The sequence below is a fragment of the Tyto alba genome, unplaced genomic scaffold (assembly GCF_018691265.1).
Source record: "Tyto alba isolate M040663 unplaced genomic scaffold, T.alba_DEE_v4.0 Super-Scaffold_45, whole genome shotgun sequence".
Classification (NCBI taxonomy): domain Eukaryota; kingdom Metazoa; phylum Chordata; class Aves; order Strigiformes; family Tytonidae; genus Tyto; species Tyto alba.
This window is the reverse complement of record NW_024881321.1, coordinates 5,765,278-5,791,589: the sequence shown is the minus strand read 5'-3', so window position 1 is coordinate 5,791,589 and position 26,312 is coordinate 5,765,278. Positions and strand designations below refer to the sequence as shown.

The 26,312-nt window shown below is 37.7% G+C and overlaps 1 protein-coding gene across 2 annotated transcripts in view; it reads left to right on the top strand.

The window, feature by feature from the left end:
- The window catches only part of DGKH (diacylglycerol kinase eta), a 167,225-nt gene that overhangs the window by 112,967 nt on the left and 27,946 nt on the right, over nt 1-26,312 (top strand). Inside the window, exons 7-18 of one of the 2 annotated variants that reach the window (XM_042806159.1) lie at nt 3,889-3,995; nt 5,113-5,238; nt 6,412-6,514; nt 8,208-8,370; nt 10,798-10,906; nt 11,203-11,342; nt 12,948-13,032; nt 17,789-17,874; nt 19,320-19,419; nt 20,659-20,935; nt 21,396-21,524; nt 26,042-26,176. In XM_042806159.1, coding sequence (XP_042662093.1) covers nt 3,889-3,995; nt 5,113-5,238; nt 6,412-6,514; nt 8,208-8,370; nt 10,798-10,906; nt 11,203-11,342; nt 12,948-13,032; nt 17,789-17,874; nt 19,320-19,419; nt 20,659-20,935; nt 21,396-21,524; nt 26,042-26,176 — 1,560 coding nt within the window. The remainder of the gene's footprint in view (nt 1-3,888; nt 3,996-5,112; nt 5,239-6,411; nt 6,515-8,207; nt 8,371-10,797; nt 10,907-11,202; nt 11,343-12,947; nt 13,033-17,788; nt 17,875-19,319; nt 19,420-20,658; nt 20,936-21,395; nt 21,525-26,041; nt 26,177-26,312) is intronic. The other variant, XM_042806160.1, reaches the window with a different exon arrangement.

Below are 26,312 nucleotides of genomic sequence, written 5' to 3'. Positions count from 1 at the left end.
ACTATAGATCATTATCTACAAAAACTTTCAAAGCTCTCTAGCCTCAATTACTCTGTATTAATACCTCACTTCTATCCACGTCATTAGCAGTGGAACACTGCCTTTATGATTATCCTCAAAGATGTATTTCTTCATGTAGTGTTTTCATTATCATGACTGAATCTTGACTGTTGAATATCAAATATACCTACTAAGCTGGAGATCACAGTTGAAATGAAATGCTTTCTGCTATGATGAATTTGCACAAAAAAACAATACTGAAAGAACACTTTAAGATTGTGAAGTCAAGCAATAAGAAAATACTGTGAGTAAATTGCCTCTGTAAATGCACTTTGTGCACTTCGTCTTTTTTCATTATGATTGGGGCTTTTTTTCCCACAAACCCCTGTTCCTGCTCACTACACAGGGTATTGTACACAAACTACTTGGGTAGTCATTGTCTCCAGGAATTTTGCCACATTTTCTTCACAGGCCGGAGAGCGAGTAGTGAATGAACCGGTCAGGAAGAGAAGGGATGTTCATTGCGAAAGAATTAAGGATTAATAGAAAACTATGTTCTACGACTTTGTATCACACTGTGCCCCTCCGTTATCCTAGGGAAATCACTTAAATAAGATTTTTGATCAAATCAGTAGTTGTGTGTTGTTTGTAATCTGGGACCTGTATTACAGAAATGCTGAGTTTTCTGTAACTGCAAAGAGCAGTTGAAGTTGTTTTGAAGTCATGGATACTTCAAAGATATACAGTATTGAAAAAGAAAATCTTTATTATAGTACTACTAAGTGTAATAATAACAATGATAATTTTTAAAGGCCTGGAAGAAAATAATACTGGTCTCTAAAAAGCAATATTTCATTAGTTTTTGTTAAATAAGGCAGATACCTGTTGAGAATGATTATGAACCGGAGTACAGCACAGTTGCATACTTACCAAGAACCATCCACAGCATACAGTGAATGAGGCCCTATTCTCATAAAGTGTATAATCATATAACTGAAGACTTTACACCTGCATGTAGAAGATATAGTGCAAAGCTACAATGCAAAAAGTTAAGTTGCATGAGTAACTTAACTTTATAGTACTTGACTTAGTAATATGAGTATTCTTTTAGCACTCTGTAATATTAAATAAACTTAGAGAGTTATTTGGGTGGAAATAGTAAGAAGCTACCAAGAAACTGCTGAATTTTATCCTTTATAACATAGCTATAAGTTTCAAATTGGAGTAAAGTTAAGTTGCTGTTTTCACGTGAGTCACTGTTTTCATTGTGGCTTGTCCATCCATCATGTCACAGTGTTCTTGAAAACAAAACAGCAGGTTTCTTGGGTTACGTGAAGGCAAATACTTCTGTTTTGACAAAGTAGATACCAGCTCAGGGATCTTCAGATCAGTTTTAAAACTTTGGCTTTTGTCTTTTAAGTTGAAAAAGAGCAGTCTGAGCTAATTCTTCTTTGAAGAACACAGAAGAGAAAAACATCATAAAATAGGTGGTAGGGTGGTAAGTTTGGGGAATAAAAAAATTGAGTGTCCTGCCAATGTCTTTGAATTAGTTGATGGGTGGTTAGAATTAAAGACTTTTGAGATAGAAGTATTCTATAACAAAGGTGTATATTTTCAGTGCAAGAGACCCTATGATAACATTCAGTAATGTTGACTTCATTATAGATAATAATAGCTCTAGATTTAATCACTGTGTCTGACAGCAGATGTTGGCACCACTGTGACAACTGTTTGCTAATTAAGTGGTTCTCTTGGTTGGCTTTCTGAGATACCTGCTTCGTATTCCAGCTAGAAACATTTACATAGGAAATCAAAATTTAAAATAACGTTCTACGAATATTCTAGGTTTGGTTTGGCTAAATTTTTCCTTTTCTCATCTTTTAACATTTACTAGTGGAGCAAAGGCAATTGAAATCTAGCGGTATGTCTGCATGGTTCCAAAAGATTTGAGATATCAGTCTGATTCATTAATAGGATGCAGCGTCATCTGAGACAAAAGAAATTAGGAGGTAGTGGTAACTGAGGTTGAGATTTGATTACAGATTTTCCTTTCTATACTTTCCTTTTCTGTACTACTACGTATTTTGCTCGAAAGTTACATCTGTGTCTGAAAGTCATTATTTTTGGTGATGTTTAATGCTCAGAGTAATATGAATTGTTGTTTGATGATATTGAGGTTGCAGGGGGGTGACCTACAGAAAGTCTGATCTGAGATTTGGTAAGTTATATACTGTACCTACAAAGCAAACATTAGCTGTCACTTGCCGTTCATGGTGGGGCTTGCTGCAGCTCTTCAGATCCTGGGTTTGAATTTGTCCTTGCCTTGTTGAGAGAGCAGAGGTTGAATACAGGGTCCTGAGATCTAGCTGAATTGTAGTTCAAGAGGATTTGAGAATTCCCTTACTTGGTTATACTTTTGTAATTTGGAATTTCCTATTGCCCCTCATCCCTAATTTGTTGTATTTTGATCTGTGTGACAAAGGCACATGTGTATCATTTATGAGTAGGAAGCTGAATTCAGTGTCATATCTTCTCCAAAACATTCAAGTGGCAAAACTGCTCAAGGCCCATCACTTGAAAATGCAGCCTTTGTTTCTGTGCTTCTGTGAGAGCCGACTTCTTTAGACTCTTGGAACCACCTTAGGTTGGCAAACACACAATATGATGCTGAGCTGTTTTCAAAATGTGAGCCTACCCTATTAGTCGAGGAATATGGGATATTTGCAGACTTCGGGTCTATGAATGCTGCTTTTCAAAATGACCAGGGTAGTTCCTTTAGAAGCAGTAAGACTCCTTTTTCTGTTTCTTTGAGCTAAGCACATACTTTCATGCATCTCTTAGAACAGCAGGGATTGCTATCAAACTCAGATGTTGCTTACATAATCTCAATTCGCTTTTTTAATTGATCTGGCAGTGTATCAGTGGAATTAAAATGAGAAATCTATGATTCACAAGACCTTTTGTACCTTGGCTTAATGTTTTTTAATGGTGGACAAACGATGGGCCAAAGCTTTTGATAGTTTCCTGTCAAATACTTGCTTGTAAAGAGACTACTACTTTTGGGCTGTTGGCTAGTTCTCATAAACCTTTAATGGTCTTTGCCAAAATGATTTATATAATGCACTCTAAATAGAATGATGTCATGCACTTCCAGTAACAGATTTACCCACAGTTGGGTGCATCAATCTGTTTGGTCTAATAGGATATCATTAACTAGTCATACTAATTGAGTTGAACAAAATACTAATAATTATTAGATTGCCAAAATGTCTGCCTGTACTACTCACATGTGCTGAGTATTCCAATTAGTAGATTTTTAATAAATAATCCGGTAAGAAGTCAGGCTCTTCCTCACTTAATGTAACCTCTTGGAAAATATTGTAACTACCAGTATCCTGAATAAATACATCACCACCTGACCCTTCACTTTCTCAGCTTTTGGTAAAACAGGCATAGTATGGTGCCCGAAAGAGATCCTTTAAGCAAAGAAACTGAGCTACTGAAGCAAAAGACTTCTGTGGAACACTCTCCTATCACCTCTTGCAAATTTAAGCCCAGTATCTGAGTTGTGTCACTGGAGGAATAGAAAAGGCAAAAACACAGTTAAAGATATTTTTGTACCTTGCATTGCACCTGAAAAAATGGGGACCATGTGGATTTGAGGACACGCTTAACATGGGCTACAGCCAAGTGGTTAAAGCCAGTTTAAAGAGATAAATGGAGTGATTATGAACTGAATTTTCTTTTAGTTGTGTTGTGTCATGTGTGCAACACTACGTGACATGTACTTGGCTGTTTTATGGAATATCTGTGTTTAATTTTTTGAAAGATACGCATCACTGAAATACAGCAAATAACATCGTATACATGTTTATGTGTGCCTTCCAGTGTGTAAGTTCAAAGCACATAAAAGATGTGCTGTCCGAGCAACAAATAACTGCAAATGGACTACATTAGCTTCAATTGGAAAAGACATCATTGAAGATGAAGATGGTGTAAGTACTATTCATATTTACAGTATTTTCCAAAGTTATTTCTTCTTTATGAGGGGGGGGAAAAAAGGCTAAGCATAGAAAATTTGCCATATGACCCATTGAAGTTAATGGTAGGTGACTATATTCCTGAACACTTTTCAAAGATTAACATGGTATTGAGAATAAAAGTTATATTCCTATCTTACAATACAAGTTTAGTATCTGTGGGCACTAGACTGCAGCCGTGTTAAAAGATTTTAAAGGACACATGCAGAGAAGCTCTGAAGCTGGAGAGTTGCTCCCAGAAACTCCTACTGCTCTTAAGCAAAGGTGGTATTTTATACTGTTACCATGCTGTTTTGGCAATGTGTTTTGTATCCTCCTTACCAATAGTTGTTCCTCAGGAGGCCTGTCTGAAATTCACTGACACGTGTGTGGGGTTTTACTGATGAAAGCAGGAATTTTAAAATTATCAAGAGAAATTACAAAAGCTTTTCAGAGGTTTTTTGTGATAGATAGGTTATTTTTGCAGACATAACTATGTATGTGCCACTGGCGTGAAACTTCTTTCTGGAAGGTTGGTACTAAGTTGCACACCTATGAATGTCCTGAGTTGCCTGTGGTATTAATGGCACAAAGGGTGCACTGAGTAAAGCTTTGGACTGCCTTTAGGGACTGCTTCACAGAGCTGGGACTTACCAGTCATGGTGAGGGGGTACGTAAAGCCACGGAGGTATTCTGCTGTTCTGCCTATTATTCTGAATTTTAGTTATTTTAATTGCCTTGTGTCACGTAGTCACCGTTAAGTGAACGGGTACTTATTTGTATTATGGAGTCTGTAGATTTACCTGCCCTGTTGTTTTGTAGTTAGTTGCTGACACAGTACCATGAATAGTTGAATGAGATGTGTCTCCCTTCTTCAGCTGCCACATTTTCTGCCTAGCGTGTGAATGCCACCATAATCCACATTCATAGCTGTTGCCTTGGGAGCATCAGTGTCACTTATCCTGGTCAGCCATACCTGCTTCTTTGAACAGGTAGAGCTGTGGGAAATAAGTTAAATCCACCTATATTTGAGAGACAAACCCCTCTAATTTATATTTCTGACTATTTAACTTTTATAACTACTTCTTCACAGATAGCTATGCCTCACCAGTGGTTAGAGGGTAATCTGCCCGTCAGTGCCAAATGTGCAGTCTGTGACAAGACTTGTGGCAGTGTTTTACGCCTGCAAGATTGGAAGTGCCTTTGGTGTAAAGCTATGGTAGGTGCAGTGAACCACATCCAGCCATCTAGGATTTTGCCAGCTTTATTGCTCGCCATTACGTTTATTTTGTCATTTCATAACCGTGCTTTTGTATTAAGTTGGAGCAGGCAGCTTGTGCAAACTCAGGTCTCTCTAATGTTCATAATTTCTCATGACTGTCCTACTTGCTTCGGTTAATTTTTAGTACACCCACAGATGCAGCTTCTTTTTAACAGGTGTTGTCATCCAGTGCTTTTTCTCTGCCTTCTCCTAACTGATAACTGAAGGTTCAGATGCCTGTTCCGTGTGCCTGATAATCATATGTTACTTTATTGTCTCTTTTATTATAGATATTGCTGTAGTAATATTTTAATAGAATTAGTAATACTTATATTAATATTAACGTAGTAGGTTTTTTACTACTGCAAAATCTTGAAGTTCTCTTCTTCAGGACATTGTAGGTTGCCGATGGAAATTCTATAACATGCTATTGCTGTTTCCCCAAAATACAGTTTTCTTGTAATTTTTTTAACTTGTCTAAAAAGATGGGTTTCACATGCTAGAATATAGAAGTGGAAGGTCAGCAGTTTTTTTATTGTTGAAGGTTTTGACATACAGATGTCCAAGGCTCTGTGTGTAGGCAGTGGGAAATATTGGCATCTTCAGAGGTGATTTGAAATTTAGATGAAGTGCAGCACCCTCTGCAAATGCCTGTCTTTCCAGTAACTGTGGAAGAGACCCCTACCACGCATAGCTTATGGGACCCACCTTTGGCGGGTTGGTGTGGCTTGGTAGGTGTGCTGGCTTTCGGGGAGGTACGTCTTCTGGAACAGCCAGGTGGACCAGGCATGTACAGAGCTGTTGCTTTGCATGTGCACAGTGTGCTGGCTGCTGGGAGCTTGGTCCTCCCTTGCTCATGGATGGAGGTAAGCCATTCCCTTGAAAGGACTATTCATATCTGCTGTAGGGGCAGCTGAAGATGAAGCATTCCAAACTTAGGTTTTGTGGAATGAGTAACAAGCCTTCGTGGTTGAACACTCGTATGTTTGGGTTTTTTTCCCAGTATTGCTCCTCTTCCCTCTACACCTAAATGTTATGTATTAGTCCATTTTTGTTACATCAATACTGTATCAGTTATACTTTCACCCCGAAATTCCACTGTAGGGAAATAATTTTTTGTTTCTTTTGTAGGTTCACACTGCCTGTAAAGATCTGTATCCTCGTAAATGTCCGCTTGGACAATGTAAGGTATCGATCATACCGCCAACAGCACTAAACAGTATAGACTCTGATGGTACGTAGTGTTGTAGTGTGTTCAGTGGTAGCTCTGGAGTTGCAGTGCCTAGTGAGATCTGTGTAACTAAACAAGGTTAAAATCCTTCTGCTGAGCAGATGAATGCAGTGTTCAAATTTAGAGAAAAGTGTGATTTTCCGTGTAGCTTTTAAGAGGATTATTTAACCGACATGATTTAAAAAACGTTTCTGAAAGTTCCCCCACTAGAAATTTTCTCCCGTTTTATTTATGAACCTTGGAAACTTTAAAAGTGAATTATTAGAGTCTTCAGATTAAGTGGGCTGATGCCTGCCTAGCATGCATCACTCAGAGTTCTCAAATTTTTGATACTTTACACAGGTGTAAGCTAGTTGAACGTCTCAGATCCAACAACTACTTTACCAGGCTAAAGAGAGGAATTGCTTCCATAGCTTCTTTAAATTTCTTTTAAATATAAGCTGTGTAAGAATTCTGCAACACACAGATAAAAACTTAGCAAATGTTCAAAACTCAGAGATGCTCTTTGATGCCTCAGGATAGAGATGTGTGAGCAGTGGGACACTGCACTTAAAGGCAGGGAGTGGATTTAATAAGGAGTATCGTGAAATCTAACTGCTTGAATTTTATAGTTTGTGTTGATGGCAAATGTAGATCAACAATTTATACACAATTTAATGAATTTTATTCTATGAAGTTAGTAAAAGTGATTGTTTATGCTGTATATATCCACTCTATTTACTTGCTATGTGGTGTGTTAGACCAGTGTGTCATGCTGCTATTTATTATTCATGTTAGGAAGATTGTTCCATATGTGTAATTATTTTTCTTCACATTTAAATAAATTAATCAAACCTTATTTAAAATTATACATTATGATAATGTAGAATTAAATTAGCATACTTTAATGCCAATTTTTTATTTGTATCTTTAGTAATGTTTATGGTAATTGAAAAAAAAGCATAGTCATTTTAATATTGCCTGAAACAAATATCAAAACCTATACCTGTGATGTCTGATTTTGAAGTGTTGCGGGGAAACCACTGCTTCCATGGACTGGTCATGTTAGTGACAACAGTGCCTATAAGTACTACTTCCTAAGGGCCTTATAGAAAGCCTGCTGTAATTAGTTAAGGCCTGCACTGGCTTTAATAAGCTTTGGATGACAAATGAAGGTCTGTTGTTCAGTGATTCTGATAGTATAACTTCAGCCTCAGAAAAAAGTTCTCATGTAAAGTCTCATCTGTGAGCACCTGAGTACAGTAACTTCTAAAATCTGTGAGTACTCTTAGAAAGCTCATAAAGATGTGGATGAGCCAGTAAAATCCAGTAAGGTTAAAGAAAAATTAGATTAAAAACCAAACATTTGTAACTGAAATATATATTTAATTATGTGATAATCTATGAAGATAAGATTTGAGAATTATTCTAAAAGGTTAATAAACTTTTTCATTATGGAAAAACAATAAAGCTATTGTCTTCAGGATTTTACTAAATCTAGGCACTGATAATACCAGAAAGGAAAAAATGAACTGGTAAATCTTGAGCAATTATGTTTTCCTTGCAGGGCTAATATTCAGTTTAACATTTACATTATGCATGATAAAATGTACTCCTTTTGTCCTTCATCCCTTTCTTCCTCTTTCCCATGATTTCTTTTTGTGTTGTTCATATTAGAAAGCCTTATTTATTTCATTCTTTCTAACTATGTTCACAGGTTTCTGGAAAGCCACATGCCCGCCATCCTGTGCCAGTCCTCTTTTAGTTTTTGTTAACTCAAAGAGTGGAGACAATCAGGGAGTAAAGTTTCTTCGTCGATTCAAACAGTCGTTAAATCCAGCTCAGGTGTTCGATTTAATGAATGGAGGACCTCACTTAGGGTAATGACCTTGGAAATCTTGAGCAATCCTTTCCACAAGGGAATTTAGTCCAAAGTATAGTGTTGTGTTTTCCCCTTGTTGCTGTAACTCTATCACCAATATCTACTGTGACTTCCTAATTAAAATCTAAGAGATGACAGAATTTCAGAATGAATTCTGGTGGGTGAAGGTTTTGTAGGATAATACTTTCTTTTTAGAAAAACTCACTTGAAAATTCAAAACCAAAACTTATCAGCCCAAGTGTTTTGTGGCTGTTTGGCTAGCTTTGATTTCGGTTAACTGGTAAGGTTCAGAACCATTGTAAATGTTTAGATGCTTTCCTGAATCAGAGCCTTTATGCACAATTGCCTGGGTGCTTTTCTTTCATTTCATTTGCGTAATTCAGATATTCCTGTGACTTTGTTGTGAATAGCTATGGAAGAAACCTATTGCCTAAATGTACTCTGTGTCTTTTTGAATTCTGAACAGAAAGTCAGTGGGGGAATCTGCAGTGGGTGATGGATGAGTACACTAAAACTTTTGTCATCTGAAAACCACATTCAAAATATGGTTTAGGCAACGTATGAAAATAGTCAAGAAAATGAGCATCTCATAAAATTTGGAGCAAGAACACAATTAAAACCATCAGGCATTCTAAAAAAACTAAGGGTTGATTGTTGGAGAGATAGAGATGAAATTTGCATAGCGGTGGCCACAACCCAAGCATCTTTGCACATTCATAATCATTAAATTCATACACATTTTTCTGTTGCCTAACTTAATTCCACTCAGGTGCAGAATTGTGATTAAATGGCCTATTAATATCAGTTACAGCAACTAGAAACACTAATTTTTGTACTTTTAAAGATGCAGAATTATGCTTGCATAGCAAAAATGTAGACAAAAACAAATGCATTAAAAAAATTCAGTTCAAACAGTGGAGATAATACAAATATAATGGAATACAGCTATGGATTTTTATAATTAGTACTGTGTTATGGACATGTTATATTAACTCTTTAAGTTGTAATATTCCTTTCATTATAACCCTTATAATCCCTTTTGGCTAACATTTTGCACGTACAATTATAATGACACAGAGAAGTTCATTTTCATTGGAGAGACAGTTTTTGAGAGAGGACAGTCTGAAAATTATGTCTGCCTCTTTGCAAGTTCTCTTGCTTCATATAGTTGTACCTAACAGCAGCACGGTCCAGGAGGCTCACTTTTGTCTTGCATAGTAATCATAGGTGAAGTTGGTTGCTTTTAAATATTTTTCCCAAACAGTTTCCAAAGAGAGGTCCGTAGCAGTTATTCTATCAGGTCATGCTGATGTGTTGTTTTTATTTTTTTATTCTAGTTGATCTAAAAAGCAGAGTTGCATTCCTCAAGGCAGTGTATTTCTAAGGGATTTCTCCCTTTTCTCAGGGCAGGCGAAGTTGTTCTGGTATCAACATCTTTTTCTTTAAATACCTACATCTTTTGTTCTGAATAGGTATCTGCCTATCATATATAAGTGACATTATTTTCTTTAGAAAAAATATAAATGCTTCAAAAATATAAATGCTTCAAAAATTTGCGATCTTAATATGTTGCTTTTTAGAAATAGTTCTGAGATTATACATATTCTGAAAAATAACATGCATTAACAATAAACATTTATTTTTATTATTTTAAGAGTTCACACTTTCAATTTTTTTTTTTTTTTTTTTTTTTAAGTTTCAATCCCTCTTGTTTTTACCTCTTGGCTGTTTCTTCACATCTCATTCCCCTTTCCTCTGTCTCACCTTTCTGCTTGTTCTGTCTCTCTTGTCCTCCTTTTCTGTACTGCCCAAGTGTTGTATCCTTGAGTTGTTAAAAGTCAGAGAACAGGAGGAAGAGCCGTAGGAAGTGAAAGCAGGCTACAGCTTTAAGGATCTAATATGAAATACTTGTATTACTTGTTTTATGTTTTTGTGATCACCTTCGGTGTAATAACTGCCTCCAACGGTCCTTGCGTGTAGTTAGTCATGGGTTGGCCAAAGCCCATCCGTATTGTGGAGCTGTTGTTGTGTCTTAACCTCTTCCCGTGAAAAATCCCCAGTGGTGCCTTGTGCTTCTGGCTGAAGTGGGAGGCATAGAGCAGTTGCAATTTCATAGCTTAGAAATTTAAAAAAAAATATTAATAATATTAATAAAATCCTGAAAACAATATCAAGGGAATTTTTTAAAGTAAAACTTGGCATGTTATTTATCAGAAATGTCAGTATAAGTGGAATATACAGCAATAGATGGGGTGTAGATAGGTTTATTAAGTAGATTGTTGTATCCACATACCCCAGAACAATAAAGGTGCCAGGATCACAAAGGTGCCGAGCACCATATTTTCTTGTAACAGTTGCTAATGAATTTAACTGCTCTCTTGCTAATGGACATAACTGGCTCTAACAGGCTATGTTTTCTTTGCAGTTTGCGGTTATTTCAGAAGTTTGACAACTTCAGGATTCTTGTGTGTGGTGGTGATGGAAGCGTGGGTTGGGTTTTGTCAGAAATTGATAAGCTCAGCTTGCACAAACAGGCAAGTGTGCATACTTACTTTCCTTGACTATACTGACTAGACTTAATTTTCTATTCTTACTTTTCCTTGGTGCTTTGTCATAGTTCCCTATATGGGCCAAACTCAATAGTTACTGTTAAATTAAAATTTTCACTGGTAAACAGGATGAGTTGCATTGGGATTGCACAATTCGATTTACAATCTTTAGGTATCAGCTCTATAATTAACATTTGTTGCTTGAAATAACAAGCATTTGTAGTTGTTTGTACTTTTTCTTTCTAGTTTTCAATAGTACTTGCTCCTGTGTTGTGTTTCAGTGTCAGTTAGGAGTGTTACCCCTTGGTACTGGAAATGACCTTGCTCGTGTGCTTGGTTGGGGAGGATCCTGTGATGATGATACGCAACTTCCTCAGATTTTGGAGAAACTAGAACGAGCAAGCACGAAAATGTTAGACAGGTAAACTTAAATGTGCATATGCATAATTTACCATGAGATTCAAATTGTATTTGTTTGGGTTTCTGGTGGCCTGAATCCATCTTAGAGACCTAATGTTCAGTGGTTTTGGTTTTTAGGGTGCAGATCATAATCATGAGGGAACCTGAGATAGTAATGGGGACAGCTCTTCAATGTCCTTTTTAAACTGAAGAGTCAGAGGGGAGAGCAGTGAATGAAACTAGGAAGCATGTTGTTCAAAGATGAACAAAAGGTGACAGTTTATTACATAACTGATGAAGCTGCATAAGTACCTGTTACAAGAAGTTATAAGCAATAAGAAACTGTATAATTCAAAACTGTTTGGGGCAGTTTTATGGACTCCATGCACGCTGTTAAATACCATTAAAGACAGCATCTTTATTTGCGAAACACCTGAGCTCTCTGTCCTTGCATGTGGGGAGAACTTGATCTTGTGCTTTCACCCTTCATATAATTTCCTGAGGCATCAGCTGTGGACAAGATGCTAGGCTAACTGGATCTTTGGCTTGATCCACTATTAATATTACTGTTTGAGGCATTTTCTTATTCAAAACCAAGGGATCGTCCCACTCCTTGTTTTGTGTGGTTTCCATCCGTAAAACAAAGGAGCAACCCCCATTTAAAAAGAAGTCAGAGAAGATGATGGTCATAGCGTTCCAATTAAGGTGTAACACTGTTTTTGAGAGGAGTATTTCTTACTCTGTTTCTTCCTCTCATGGGTGTTTCAGTTCTTCCTCTAGTTACAAACACTTGAATATCATCAAAGGGGATTTTATTTTGTGGGATTTTTAAGAAATAGAGAAACAAACTCCTTTTTATTTTAAACTTTTCTGCAGATTATTTGATTGTTTTACAGCAAAGTATGTAGAGAAATGCTGGTTACTGATCCTTAGAAATAATTGTTGGCCCAGGCATTCTGAAAGATTCGTAGATTCATTCATGTTTGCCTTTTTCTGTACTGAAAAAAAAGGCTCAGTTTCACTTTTTGCTCTAATTTCAGCAGACGTGCTCCCAAGGCCATCTGCAGTGATTACTTGTTCTTTTCAGCAGGCTTTGAAGGATGTTGCTATTAGCAGTTTCATACTGTCTGTGCTGTAGAGTACTGTCCTTTACCAGGGGAAAAAAAAAAAATACATGTCAATGAAGATACTTCACCATGTGCTTTGTTCTCCCGCCTGCCTCCCCTAGTTGAGATGAAAAGCTAATGTTACCTTAGAGCTTTTTCTCTAGGAACATGTCTGTTTTCCTTTGACTTTTGCAGTTAGCTTGCACAAATTCTTTTTTATTGTGAATGCTTTGCTGGAAAATTTTTGTGGCCTGCATTGACTGTCCCGTGATTTGTTCACAAATAAAGCTCAACAACAAATCACTAACAAATTATTAGAGCAATAAAACAAATTATTACCATTAATCTAGAATATTTCACCCATATGCAGTTAGGTTACAATTAAATATGAAGCTGCTTTTTTTTTTTTTTTTTTAAGAAGTTATTGTGTGGTGTGACCATGAATTTTGTTTTTGTTGATATGTTAGAGAAAGGATAAATCTAACAATCTGGAAAACTAGACGCTGTTGTGTTTCTTTCAGGTGGAGTATAATGTCATATGAACTGAAATTACCAACAAAGCCTTCTATTCTTCCAGTGACTGCAGAAGAGTCAGAGGAATGCCAGGTGGACTTTTACTTTTGTGTCGTTGCTTCGTATACTTAACTTTGAGCTTCTGGGATGACAGTATTTATAATTGAAACATTTGTGTGAAAAAAAAATGTTTTATGATCTGCTAACTGAGCTAACGTCTGTTCATGGCATATATCTCAAGTAATTAGGGTTTCCAGTTCCATATTGCCAAAATTCAATGAAGGTAAGGAGTCTTAAGCAGAGCAGCCATAAAAATTTCTTCCTGAAAAACATATATTTTAATATATATGTGTTATGAATTAGTTTTATATATATTGTATAATGTTTTATATAAAACCATAATATAGTATTATATTATTATGCAATACAATAACATTATATATTTATATAGTTATGTATAAGAGCATAATATATATTTAGTATATAACTATATGATTTAGTTATGTTACTGTATAATACTATATATACTATTAAAATACATATAAATAAAGATATTGTTAATATATACATAAAAGCAAAATGTTTGCTATCTTGAGTTTTGAATAAGCATTGAAAAAAATGCCAACATTTCAAAGGCAAAGGTTGCATTCTGAAAGAAAGAGAGAAGTTTCTTGCAGCTTGAGTTAGTTCAGGTGATACCACCCCACTTTGTTCTTTCAGAGAGCTCGAAATTGTAAGTGACCTCAAAGAAAAGTGTAGTCTATTTTCAGACTAGATTTGTGCTTGTCCTATCTGATGAGATTTCAATTTTGAGAGAGAGGGAGATACTTAATCAAATTAATTGGCATGGAAACTCGGACTAAAACTGAGAAAATAATATATTCCTAAGAAAGTTAATGCATATCAACTTTAGCTCAAACGTACTTGAGAAGCAACAATTAATCAGCAGGTTCTTGAATAATTTAATAATTGGCAAGGAGGTTATAACCTTTGACAGCTTGCTGGATATAGAGCTACAACAGGGCAGGGGCTCTACTAGCTGGGATTTTCATAGAATCGTAGAATGGTTTGGGTTGGAAGGGCCCTTAAATATCATTGAGTTCCAACCCCCCTGCCCCGGGCAGGGCCCCCTTCCCCCAGCCCAGGGTGCTCCCAGCCCCGTCCAACCTGGCCTTGAACCCTTCCAGGGAGGGGGCACCCACAGCTGCTCTGGGCACCCTGGGCCAGTGCCTCACAACCCTCACTGTGAAGAATTTCTTCCTTCTATGTAATCTAAATCTACCCTCTTTCAGTTTTAAACCGTTACCCCATGTCCTATCACCGCATGTCCTTGTAAAAAGTCCCTCCTGATCTTTGTCTGTACCCCCCTTTAATTACTGGAAAGCCACTATAAGGTCTCCCAGAGCCTTCTCTTCTCCAGGCTGAACAACTCCAACTCTCTCAACCTGCCCTTATAAGAGAGGTGCTCCAGCCCTCTGATCATCTTCATGGCCCTCCTCTGGACTCAATCCAAGAGGTCCATGTCCTTCTTATGTTGGGGTCCCCAGAGCTGGATCCAGCACTCCAGGTGGGGTCTCATGAGAGCAGAGTAGTGGAGGAGAATCACCTCCCTCAACCTGCTGGCCACACTGCTTTTGATGCAGCCCAGGACACAGTTGGCTTTCTGAGCTGCAAATGCAAATGCTGGCTCATATTCAGTTTTCTATCTGTCAATACCCTCAAGTCCTTCTCTGCAGAGCTGCTCTCAATCCACTTACCTCCCAGGCTTGGGATTGCCTCAGCTCTTGTGCAGGCCCTTGCACTTGGCCTTGTTGAACTTCATGAGGTTTGCATGGGCCCACCTCTCAATCCTGTCAAGGTCCCTCTGGATGGCATCCCTGCCCTCCAGCATGTCAACCACACCACACAGCTTGGTGTTGTCAGCAGACTTGCTGAGGGTGCACTCAATCCACTGTCCGTTTCCAACAAAGCTGTTAAACAGCATTGGTCCCAATACTGACCCCTGGTGTCTACTTGGACATCGAGCCCTTGACTACAACTTTTTGAGTACAAGCATCCAGCCAATTCCTTATCCACTGGGTGGTCCATCCACCAAATCCATGTCTCTCCAATTTAAAGACAAGGATGTTGTGTGGGACAGTGTCAAATGCTTTCAAAAGGTCCAGGTAGATGATGCCAGTTGCTCTTCCCTTACCCACCAACAGTGTAACACTGTTGTAGAAGGCCACCAGATTTATCAGGCACAGTTTGTCCTTAGTGAAGCCATGTTGGCTGTCACCAGTGGCCTTATTTTCCATGTGCCCTAGCATAGCTTTCAGGAGGATCTGCTCCATGGTCTTGCTGGGCATGGAGGTGAGACTGACTGGTCTGTAGTTCCCCAGGTCCTTCTTTTTTCCCTTTTTATAAATGGAGGTTATGTTTCCCCTTTTCCAGTCAGAGGGAACTTCACCAGACTGCCACAGCTTCTCAGATATGATAGATAGTGGCTTACCCACTTCATCCACCAGTTCACTCAGGACCCACTGATACATCTCATCAGGTCCCATGGACTTGTGCACCTTCTGGTTCCTTAGACAGTCTCAAACCTCAGCCTTCTCCTACACTGGGCATTTCTTCATCCTCCCAGTCCCTGCTTTTGCCTTCTGGGTCTTGGGTGGTGTGGCTGGAGCACTTGCTGGTGAAGACAGGCAAAAAGGTCATTGAGTACCTCAGCCTTCTCCATATCCTGGATAATCATGTCTCCCATTTCCTTTTGGATAGGGTCCACATTTTCCCTAGTCTTACTTTTATCACCAACATACCTATAGAAGCTTTTCTTGTTGCCCCTGTTGTCCCTCTCCTGAAGTCCAGGGTATTGAGCTTGCTGTGCGCCCTTCTCGCTGCCCTAAGGTTCTTGAACTCCACCATTTCATGATCACTGCAGCCAAGGCTGACCTTGAGCTTTACACTCCCCACCAGCCCCTCCTTGTTGGTGAGATCAAGGTCCAGCGTTGCAGCTCTCCTCATTGGCTCCTCTGTCACTTGGAGAAGGAAGTTATCATCAATGGATTCTAGAAAACTCCTGGATTGCTTATGCCCTGCTGTGTTGTCCCTCCAATAAAGATACTGGGGTGGTTAAAATCCTCCAGGAGGACCAGGGCTTGTGAACGTGAGTCTGCTCCTATCTGTCTGTAGAGGGTCTCATCTGCTCGGTCTTCCTGGTCAGGTGGCCTGAAGCAGAACCCCAGTATAATGTCACCTGTTCTGGTTCTCCTTTTAGTCCTGCCCATAAGCTCTTGGTTGGCTCCTCACCCATCCCGTGGTGGAGCTCCATCCTCTCCAGCTGGTTACTGACATAGAAGGTGACATCTCCTCCTCATTCCCCCTTCCTGTCCTTCCTAACGAGTCATCCTTCCATGCCAGCATTCCTGTCATGGTAGCAATGGGGTTGCTTTTCACACAGCTCTGTTTCCAGTGTCAGCAATGCAGACTCAGGCTTTATCTTCTCTAATTTTTCAAAACGGTTAAAATTTTCAAGTGTATCTTCATCTTGTAGAGAAAAAAATATACATTTTGTTGTAGTTAGTTCTGGCTTTGAAATTATGTGTAGCCACTCCTGAAAATGGAACTGCTCATATAAAACTTTTTTGGAAAATTAGTTCTGTAGGCTATAGTTACCTGTCATTACTCTGAGTCGGACAAAGCAATTTTCCTCTGAGTACCCTGTTCAAGCTCTGTTCTCACATTTTTTGCTTCATTTATCGGGTTATGATATTTTAGAAAAAGAATAACTAACTTTACCATAGGTAATGTATTAAAGCGCAGTTCAAAAAGTAAATAGAAGTACAAATCCGATTCTTTTTTTTTTCTTCTTTCCTCCAATTTCACAGGACTTATTTCACTTGGTTTGGTTCTAGAAATCTTATACTGATGTTTGAACAACAACAGGGTTTTTTTTTCCTGTTGAAATGAAAACAGATTTACTGTCCGAATTGTGCAACTAAGGCTGGGGTTTAGGAGGAAGAAAAGGGTGCTATATCTGCCTGCTCCATATCAACAGCAAAAACACACTAAGAGATTCAAAGGATTTCTTAAAGGGAGCCATCAGAAAATTTAAGAACTGCATTTATTTTTAGCTTTAGATTTGGAATTTAGTTAGAATTTCCTTCTAAAATTGAGTCTGGATCCATATCTATTTTGAGACAGGATACAGTGTGTGAGAATGCATTTCTGATCCGTTCCAAAATTTTTCCTGAGTATTTCAGAACTTACAATTCTTCTGTGCAAGAAAAGACAGGCAGTGCTCACATTTCTTCTCCCAAACATTCTTGTCAAGACTAAGCCCTAAGTGGTTTGCTCCTTAAGGATTGGTTTTGATAACATTATACCAGTTTTATCAGCCTTTATTAGTAGGGGTACTTTGGTAATAAGAGCCCATCTGACAGTAAAAAGAAAATTCAAGATGTTAACTGCAAACTTTTGATTTATTCTTAGTTGAGCAGCTTGGTTTGAGAGAAACTTTGCTTGTTCTAAGAATAAAATATATTAGATATAGGTTGTTATAAATCTAAAAGGAAATTAGATTCTTTTTTGGCCTCATGGACTATTTTTAGCCTACAAATAACTTACTGTTTTCTCTACAGGAGGAAAGGAGCTGTGGATCAAGTTTTCAGATGCAGTGTTATTTTGAATATTAAAAATCTGGTACATAAAATACAGTATGCAGGTAGAATCTACATTGCCAGCTGCTTGCCCTTGTATTAGATCTGAAATGGAAATCCTGCTATTTTTGGAACTGTTTTAACTCACTACTTGGTGTTAAACTATGGAAATGTGTGGAAATTGAAGTCTTTTTTCTCTCTGTTTTCAGATATCTGCTTATGAGGATTCAGTTGCTGCTCATCTTGCAAAAATTCTCAATTCTGATCAGCACTCAGTTGTCATATCATCTGCCAAGTGAGTTGATTGGTTTTACGTACAATGTGTGGGATAAATCCCCTGTGTAACATCATCACCATAATAACCTTCTGCCTAAGCCTGATTTTCTTATGGCTGGCCCAGCTGGCTTGGCTTAATATATCTTGATTTATATCTTTTAGAGTAGAAGTTTTTCTGCAAAATTTTTATATGGTACAATTATAATGGATAGCTTAATACTAAACACATCAACATTTTAAAAAAATCACATAATGTAAAGTGTTTTTAAATCACTCCTGCATGCAGCTTAAATATGAAACTTACTGTTAGTAGTGTGAATATGTGATCTACTTTACATTCCATTTCTTCTGTTTTGTTTTATGCATATCCATATCTTTAAGAGGACAAATAATGTCATCAATGTGAATCAGAACTTCAGGCTAGGTAGCTTTGTCATAGCTCTGTCTATATCAACTCAATCAATAGTGGTCTCAGACGATAGGGTTTTTTTCCCCCAAACACTTAAAAATGAGTTATAATTACTTGGCAAATCGTGGACATCATCTGAAAACAGAAGTATTCTGTTTATACCTTCTCTGTGAAAAAAAAATCTTTTATTTTATGATATGCAAAAGACCAGTCATAGAATCTTCAAAAATACCTCTGAATGTCATTACATTGTGTTGTTTTTTTTTTTTTTTCCCCCCCCGCTGAAAGCAAGTTAATAACATTTCACTTTTAACGTATCCATAGCACATGTTAAACTGCAGGGTATTATTATAACTCCAGATTCTAAATTGGTTCAGTATCTTGTTAAATCTATTTAGTTTCTGTCAAATAAATTTCAACCAAATGAAGAGTACTAAGCAATTATCCACACCTCATTAGTAAGTTTGCTGTCTGTATGCAGTGTAGGTAATAAGAACCAAGTCTTTCTCTGATTTACACAATGAAAATTCATTGCAGCCCCTGTAGTTGGCACAAATATGCCTTAGTGTCAGCTGTGGTTCAAAAGCAAGAGCTGTGCAATGGGACTCATGTGGCCATATACTTTCATCTTAGTGCTCCATTAAAGTCAGATTTTCTCCATGGTTTCTAGGATCCATCTTTGCATGGGAATTTGGAAGCCTGTGTGTGAAGTTATCAAAGTGAATACAAGTTTGCTAACTCCTCTGGTATGGAAGGTGTAGAAGCAAGGGAATAGATGAAATTGTGTTTATTTAATTTCTAAGAAGTAAGATACAGTGTGTGCAAAGGCATAAATAAAAGGGAGAAAGAGTTTTTGTTTTAAAGTTTATCACTTTAATTTTGCAGGCCATGGAGAAGAGTACCGTCTACTTTGCAAGTATGATTACAGAGTTCAGTTTCCAACAAGAATGATGTATAGCAGTATGCATATTAATAAATTGCCATAAAGATTTAATATTCAAAACATATCTATTTTATTTCATTTGATTTCTCCCCTCTCCTTTTTTTATCTGAAGAATATTATGTGAAACTGTAAAGGACTTTGTTGCCAAAATAGGGAAGACTTACGAAAAACCAATGGAAAATGCAGAGGAAGCTGATGCTATGGCCATTAAAGTAAGACTATGACTATGTTCTGGTTTAAAGTTACAGGTTTTTTAACATTTATAGCTCATGGGTGTTTAATTTTCAAATTGCTCCAGGTTGCTCAGCTTGGCTTTCAGTTCTTCTCTTCTTATTGTATAGAACAGCTATTTCCAAACCATCTTTAAACTGTAAGATTTCTATAAATTCTGTTTACACTTCTTTCCATCATGAAGGATAAAGTTCATGGTAACATACATAGAGATAAAAGGAAATGTGTTGAGTTAGGAGTTATACTTTTAGGGATTAATTTAGCTACAGGAAAACAGTGGGATAATTAAGAGAAAGCATGCTGAGAGAATGAAGGGAAGAGAGACTACAATGTTAAAAATAATGGTTTAAGCTGCAAATTCTAGAGATTGTGTTGCAAAAGCATTGAAAAAAAAAAATAAACAACAAAAAACCCAGAGGGATTTGCTATGAGGAACAAAATTTACATGAGCTGAAATGAAAAGAACAAACCAAAATAACAAACCCAGAATCAGGAGATATACTTGCTAAATGGCAATTTGTGGTTTCACATTTCTATTTGGTGCACATTTTAGTAAGGAATGTTTCTTTTTTACTGTTCCAAGGACAGACAATGTTGGTTTCCTTTCCCTTAAGCACAGAAAATCACCTCTTTTCCAATGTACCTAGAGAGAGCAACTGCTTAGTGATGGGTAGAGATGTTTGAGTGTTTGGTTCTGGCTTGAGCCTCTTTACTCTGTGACAACTCACTTGCTTAAATGTACAGCTGTGTTGTGAAAACAACCCCATGTGTCTCAGTCTAACAGGTGGGCATGTCCCCATGGATTATCTCTCCAAATTGGGGTACTGAGCACCTATAATTTCTTATAATGCAGGGCATGGGCAAATCTGTGGTGGTTCTCCGTGCTGCAGGCCATCAGGAGAAGTAAAATCTAACCTGTACTTTAGCTATGTGGCAGGCTGAGTTTAGAATGGCGTGTTATTTTAATCCTAGTTTAGTGGTTTTTGGTTATAATTACTCTAATCTGATTGGGTGTCACTGGGTACATCTGCAAAAAAACCACACAGACGTACTCATAATATGATATTCCAAAATGTTGAACCTAGGTTTGGATTTTACATAAACAATTACATAGACACTTAAGACACAGTTTTAAATATAATCTGCTCTCAGTTTCCTAAAAGTGTTCACACGTTCACTCTGTCTTCTGTTTGTGTGTGTTCTTTTCCACTTTGTCTTAGTGCTCCGAGTTAAACGAGAAGCTAGACCTGTTGCTCCAGGCTCTTCACACCGAAGCCCAGGCTGCTCCCATTCTCCCAGGCGTCACTCCCCCCATTGTGGAAGAAGAAGCAGAGGAGTTTTCAAGTGAAGAATCCTTGTCTGAAAGTAAAGAGAAATTAGCGGAGTGTGTCTCAAAGTCTTCCACCCAGAAACTCTTCAAACCAAGGGAACAGTTAATGCTCCGGGCGAACAGCTTGAAGAAGGCTGTGAGGCAGATCATTGAACAAGCAGAAAAAGGTGCACATTGGCAGCATTTTGAACCTTGCTGATAGAATAACGATGGTTTTTTCTTTTTTTTTTTTTAAACTAGCATAAACTGTAATTATTAAAGGTTGATTTCTGCATTTGTACACAGATAAAATTATGTGCGTATTACAGGCTGCAGGAAAAGAAATGCAGCTTCTTTGGATGTTGATGACTGTCTGTCTGCATATATGAATACATATATATGCATGTGAATGCATATATAAAAGTGTGCTTATTTTGTAACTATTATCCTCCACAAAATGAAAATATCTGACAGCAAATCTTTATCAATGGGCAAAGGATTGCTAGACTTTTTCACTGAATTGGTCATAGAAACCTTTTGTTAATATTTTTAAACTTAAAGCTACAGGAAAAAAGAAGCTGATTTTCCATGTGTGCAGTTTTTCTTTAAAAATCTTTAAACTTTCCATCTATTTTTTTAAATAAGCAGTTGTGGATGAGCAGAATGCTCATAGTGAAGAACAAGTGAACCAGTCTTCACTAGAATATAGCAAAGAATTGGATGAATCCAAAGAAGAGGAAAAAGAGGAAGATACAAAGGAACTTGAGTCCCCATCAAGTGAGTCAATTAGGAATAAAATAATTTAAAATTATACAGTTTCCTTATAGGTGCATTATGAAGAATAGTTGACTCCATAATTAAAAAATACTAGCATCCTGTTTCACTGGAAACTAGTCACAAATTTTAGTAGATTTGGATAAATAAAAGTTAAGGGAAAAATGCTGGAAATGACATGAACAACAGTCTTTTGGAATGTATTTACAAAGCTGAGAAGGTATTTGTGGGGGAGAGAAGTGCCTGCGTTTAATCCAGTGTTTGCACTCACCTTTCTGCATAAACCTGAGCAGGGTCTAGAGCCTAGGCATTGGTGGCAATAGCATGTCTCAGTCATAGGCATTTTAGGGCATATTACAGGAATTTCTGTCAGTCATTACTGTTGAGGGGGTTTCAAATTGTGTGAAACAGACATATGTAGTCATTGTATTGACAACAAAACCCTGATGTCTCAGCTGGGAACTTGCCCTGAGACAGTTATTGGAACAAAGAGAATGAATATTGAAGTCTTCTATATGAAGTGGAACACCATAAAGCAGGAAAGAATGTAATAGAAGCTGGAGCATGGAAGTCTCATGAGAAGTGGCAGTACTAAAGTCATCTCCTTTATTTGTCTAATCCAGAACAGAAATTTAAACCAAAGTCTTTGATATCCTATAGCTCCTTCCCATGAAAAATTTCTTGCGTTGTTGTCCCAAATACAGGTCATTGGTCCAGCTAGTTCGTCACAGCTATAGGCTGCTGTATAGCAAGCCACACAGCAAGCCACTATACCAAGCTACTCATGCTTTCTGAGGTGTAGAGCCCACTACCTGCTCTGTCCTTGGTTGGATGGACTTTATTATCTGCAGCTGTCTAAGTGCTCCTACTTTTCTGTTGGAGGGAGCATCATTCTGTCCTTGCACTGGGGCACTGCAGGGTACGCTCCAAAAAAAGGAGGACAGCATGGGTAGCCCATGCTGGGTTTTAAAATGCCACAGAAAGAACACAGTTGTATTATTTGAATCGATAAAGCAAACAGAGTATTGAATGATCTGAGTTTAAAACAACTTGCGTGGAAGGTAGCATTTTCATGAAGTAATAGCCCGTTTTGTCACTAAGCTTTCCTTTTGGCTGTTAATTGTTTGGTTACTGTGTGTTAAATGGTGTTGTTGATAATAATAATAATATTGGTAATAATGATAATAGTCATCTCCTAAAATAGCAGATTACTAATTCCCACATTCAAATGATAGGATAAAATCTCTCCTTCATGTGTCCTTTATGAAATCTGCCAGTGAGTGGCTGCAGTGGAAGAAGGAAGGATGATTTGTCTGTATGGGACCCTCATTTACCTCCTCCCTTGCTTGGTTTTGGCACCAAGCCAATCCAGCCAGAATTCATGTTTGGACATTTTCCATCACAAACATCAATACTGCATTTTGTGTTGATTAGTAGTTCATGTGCCAGGGCTGTTCAAGAGTCTCAAGCTGTGTAGTAATTTTAGAAAAGCTGCTTCCTACTATAGGTGGAAATTTCAGTTTTTGCCGTATTACAAAAGTGGACAGTGATGCACTGCAGGTGAGGTCTCGAGATGAAACAGTGGTAGCTGGTGGACAGCAAAACCCATCCTCTAGACATTTGGTGAGCAACTGCATGTGACAAAATGAGCGAATTTGTTTGGGATTTGCATCTCCTTCTGTTACCCTAACCCACACCAGCATCTTTAAAAGGTGGTGTCCTCATGAGGCTCTGCTCTGAAACTGGTGCCTGTGTCAGTAGCTCCTACTTTAGAAATATGACATTAGCCTCGTGGGGCTTCTGTTGATTCAGAATATCACATTTCCTTTTCTCCGGGAATGGATGTCAGACTTCCTCCAGTGATTGTCTCTAGATTGGCCCCTCTCCTTTTCCCTTGTTTATAGGAATCAGTGCTTGTTGGTTGTCCAGTTTCAATAGTAGCTCATAGAGGATACTGGCCCTATGGATGACCCAATCCTACTGTCATAAATACATAAAAAAATGAAAATATACAGATCTGTATATCCATATGTAGAAATAGATATAAACCCCTTGTTTCTTGCTGATACAATTTCTGCATTTATTGGTGAGTTCTGTTATTCTTCATACATCTGATATGTGTGAAATAGAGTGCATATTAATGCTGTCAGTGGAATATAGGTGTTTAGGGACAAAGCATGAAACATGAATTCAATTATCTGCAATGAAACATCAGTTTTACTCATTAGGGCTCTGTTGTTTTTATCAGACCATGAACAGCAAAAGTTTATCTTTATTGCAGTTATCCCCATGAGTCTCATCTGTCAAATAAAGAGCATCTGCTCTGTTGATTTTCCTATTTAATATAACCGCCCTGTTCCCAAGTACAGAGAGAACAGACTGTGTGAATAGTGTGAATTTTTCAGTAGCATTATGAAAAATTAATGCTAATTTTGTTCTGAATATTATATTTTACCCTTCGAGGATCTTCCTGGTCATTTGATGAAGATAATATTTTTCCATATGCTAATAACCTTCATCTAAATATTTAATAACTCTTCTTAGATGTCACTTGCAGGTTTTATTCCTTTTCATTTTTTAACGCTGTTACAGTGGTTTGTTGTGGACAGGTAGAAATCATTGTGTTGTATTGTTATCATGCAATACTGTAGCATTTTGTGATAATTGCTAAGGCTGTTATACAGATGTTAAAGTCAGAAGGAGCTGTTAGTCCCCTTGGCCAGACCTTTCATATAAAACAGTTCAGAAAATTTCACCCACTTATCCCTGTCCTGCATCTAATAATTTCTGTTTGACTTACTCAAGTCATCCAGAAAGGTGTATAATGTTATTCTTGGGATACAAGCGGGTGAAGAATTTGCCATTTCATTGCCTGTTCTGTGCTAGATGATCATCACTTAAAAAAAAGTGAATGCCCAGATCCCGTCCCGAATTTAACACAATTTCTAGACCCTGGTTCTTATTATTCCCCTTGTCTGTAGATTTTCCCACTCTGCATTTTCTTTCAATTAATGTCTTCATACAGTACCTCCATGTTACTCTCAGACTTGAGTTATCATGACCGATGTGAACTGATCTCTCCCCCTTGCCACAAAAAAGGGTGTGTTTTTTCCTTCCCACCACATTCCCGGTGGTGTTTTTCTTCTGCTTTCTTGGTGCTAGTCCTAATCATTCTATTTTTGCTGAATTAGTTTTCAGGCTTTGAGAGGAATATATCAGATCATTTTGAAATAATATCATTTTTAGTTCTGAGCTTCTTCACATGGTCATGGTTGAAGTTATCCTTAGCTGAAGTAGTTTTAACATGTGAGATAATTTGGAGTAGAGGTAGCCAGGAAATGTCTGTCTATGATCATCTGGTGTGCAAAAGCTTTCTATATGCACATGCAAATGCTATAGCAAAGCATTCAGTAATACCCAAACTTTCTTTCTTGGGGCACCAATTTCTGGCTACGTCTGACAGGGCTGAATTTCACAAAGATTAACTTCCCCCGGCTAAAGTGGGCACTGGCATATTCTCTCAATCTGCATGACAGAAGTTCTGCCAGGAAAGTAAATTACAGCACCTGAGGTCAGCCCTCTGGAAAGCCTATCCTCCTTCATCAACTCCAAAGACAGCCCCAGGGATAACTGGCTTCACTGAACTACCAGTTACTCTTTGTGAACATCTTCCCTTTCCCCTTGATTTTCTTTCTTCTGAGCCTTTGTCACCAACAATTACATCAGCTACCAAACCTTGCTATCAGTCACAAGGTTTTATTGATCCATCTTCTGGAGAATTTTAACAAAGAAGTTATTTCAATTATTTGGGGAATTGCTGGGCTATTTTTTTTTGTGAAAAATAAATGATGGGAAACAGATGTTCCCCACAATCTCTCTAACTGTAGAAGACAAGTATGTCTGAACATGGCTTTTTCCCATCCGTTGCAGTTTTCAGTTTGGCTGTACGTAAAGATGTCAGAGTTCTGTCTGATGTTTTCAGAAACCTGATGCAGGCAGGGGGCCCAGTTTAGCTGCTTGAAGCAAATAGTGTGGCTGTTGATTGGGTATTTCCATGGCCTATGGGTTAGAATAGCTATCTATATTAAAATTATTATAAATAATAATATACTATACAATCTAGGTATATTTATAAGTAAATATAGATTGAATTTAAATTTACATTTTTATTACTTCATTAACACATTTTTCAGAAGGCTTATACAGCATTAAATACTATTGCATTTTAAAGTAGATATAATGCAGTATTTTCTAGTAGCTTGAAGCATAATTGGGGAACTCCTAATACTGAATGCCATGCACACTTGTTAATTTTAATCCGTGCTTGTCACATGATCTGTTTCTGAGTTTTCTTCCCTGTATTTAGAAGAAAAACTGTGGTGTGAGAGGGAAGGACATTTGTCATGGCATATTAACAGATTAAATTAGTGCTTCTGAAATATTTTCAGGTCTGTAAAAACTATGTATTTGGTAATGCCATAACAGGTCTAATTAGTGCTCTTACTTTTACTGCTGCACAGTTAAAACTGCACCAAGGTCTCCAGACCGACGTACAAGCCGAGGTGTCCATTCTCAGACAGGCTCTTTCTCTGCTCCAGCTTTGGCTGCAAGCAAGGAAAACCTCCCAGTGCTTAACACTAGGATTATTTGCCCAGGTAATTATGATTTTGAAATTTGCTGTTCCTTACACTTCTTTAATATTGCCTTCTGTTACCCTGCTTGCTGTTAAATAAAAATTTTTACTTCATGCCCTGAATTTGTTTGAACCGACATACACATCTCTGTTGTATC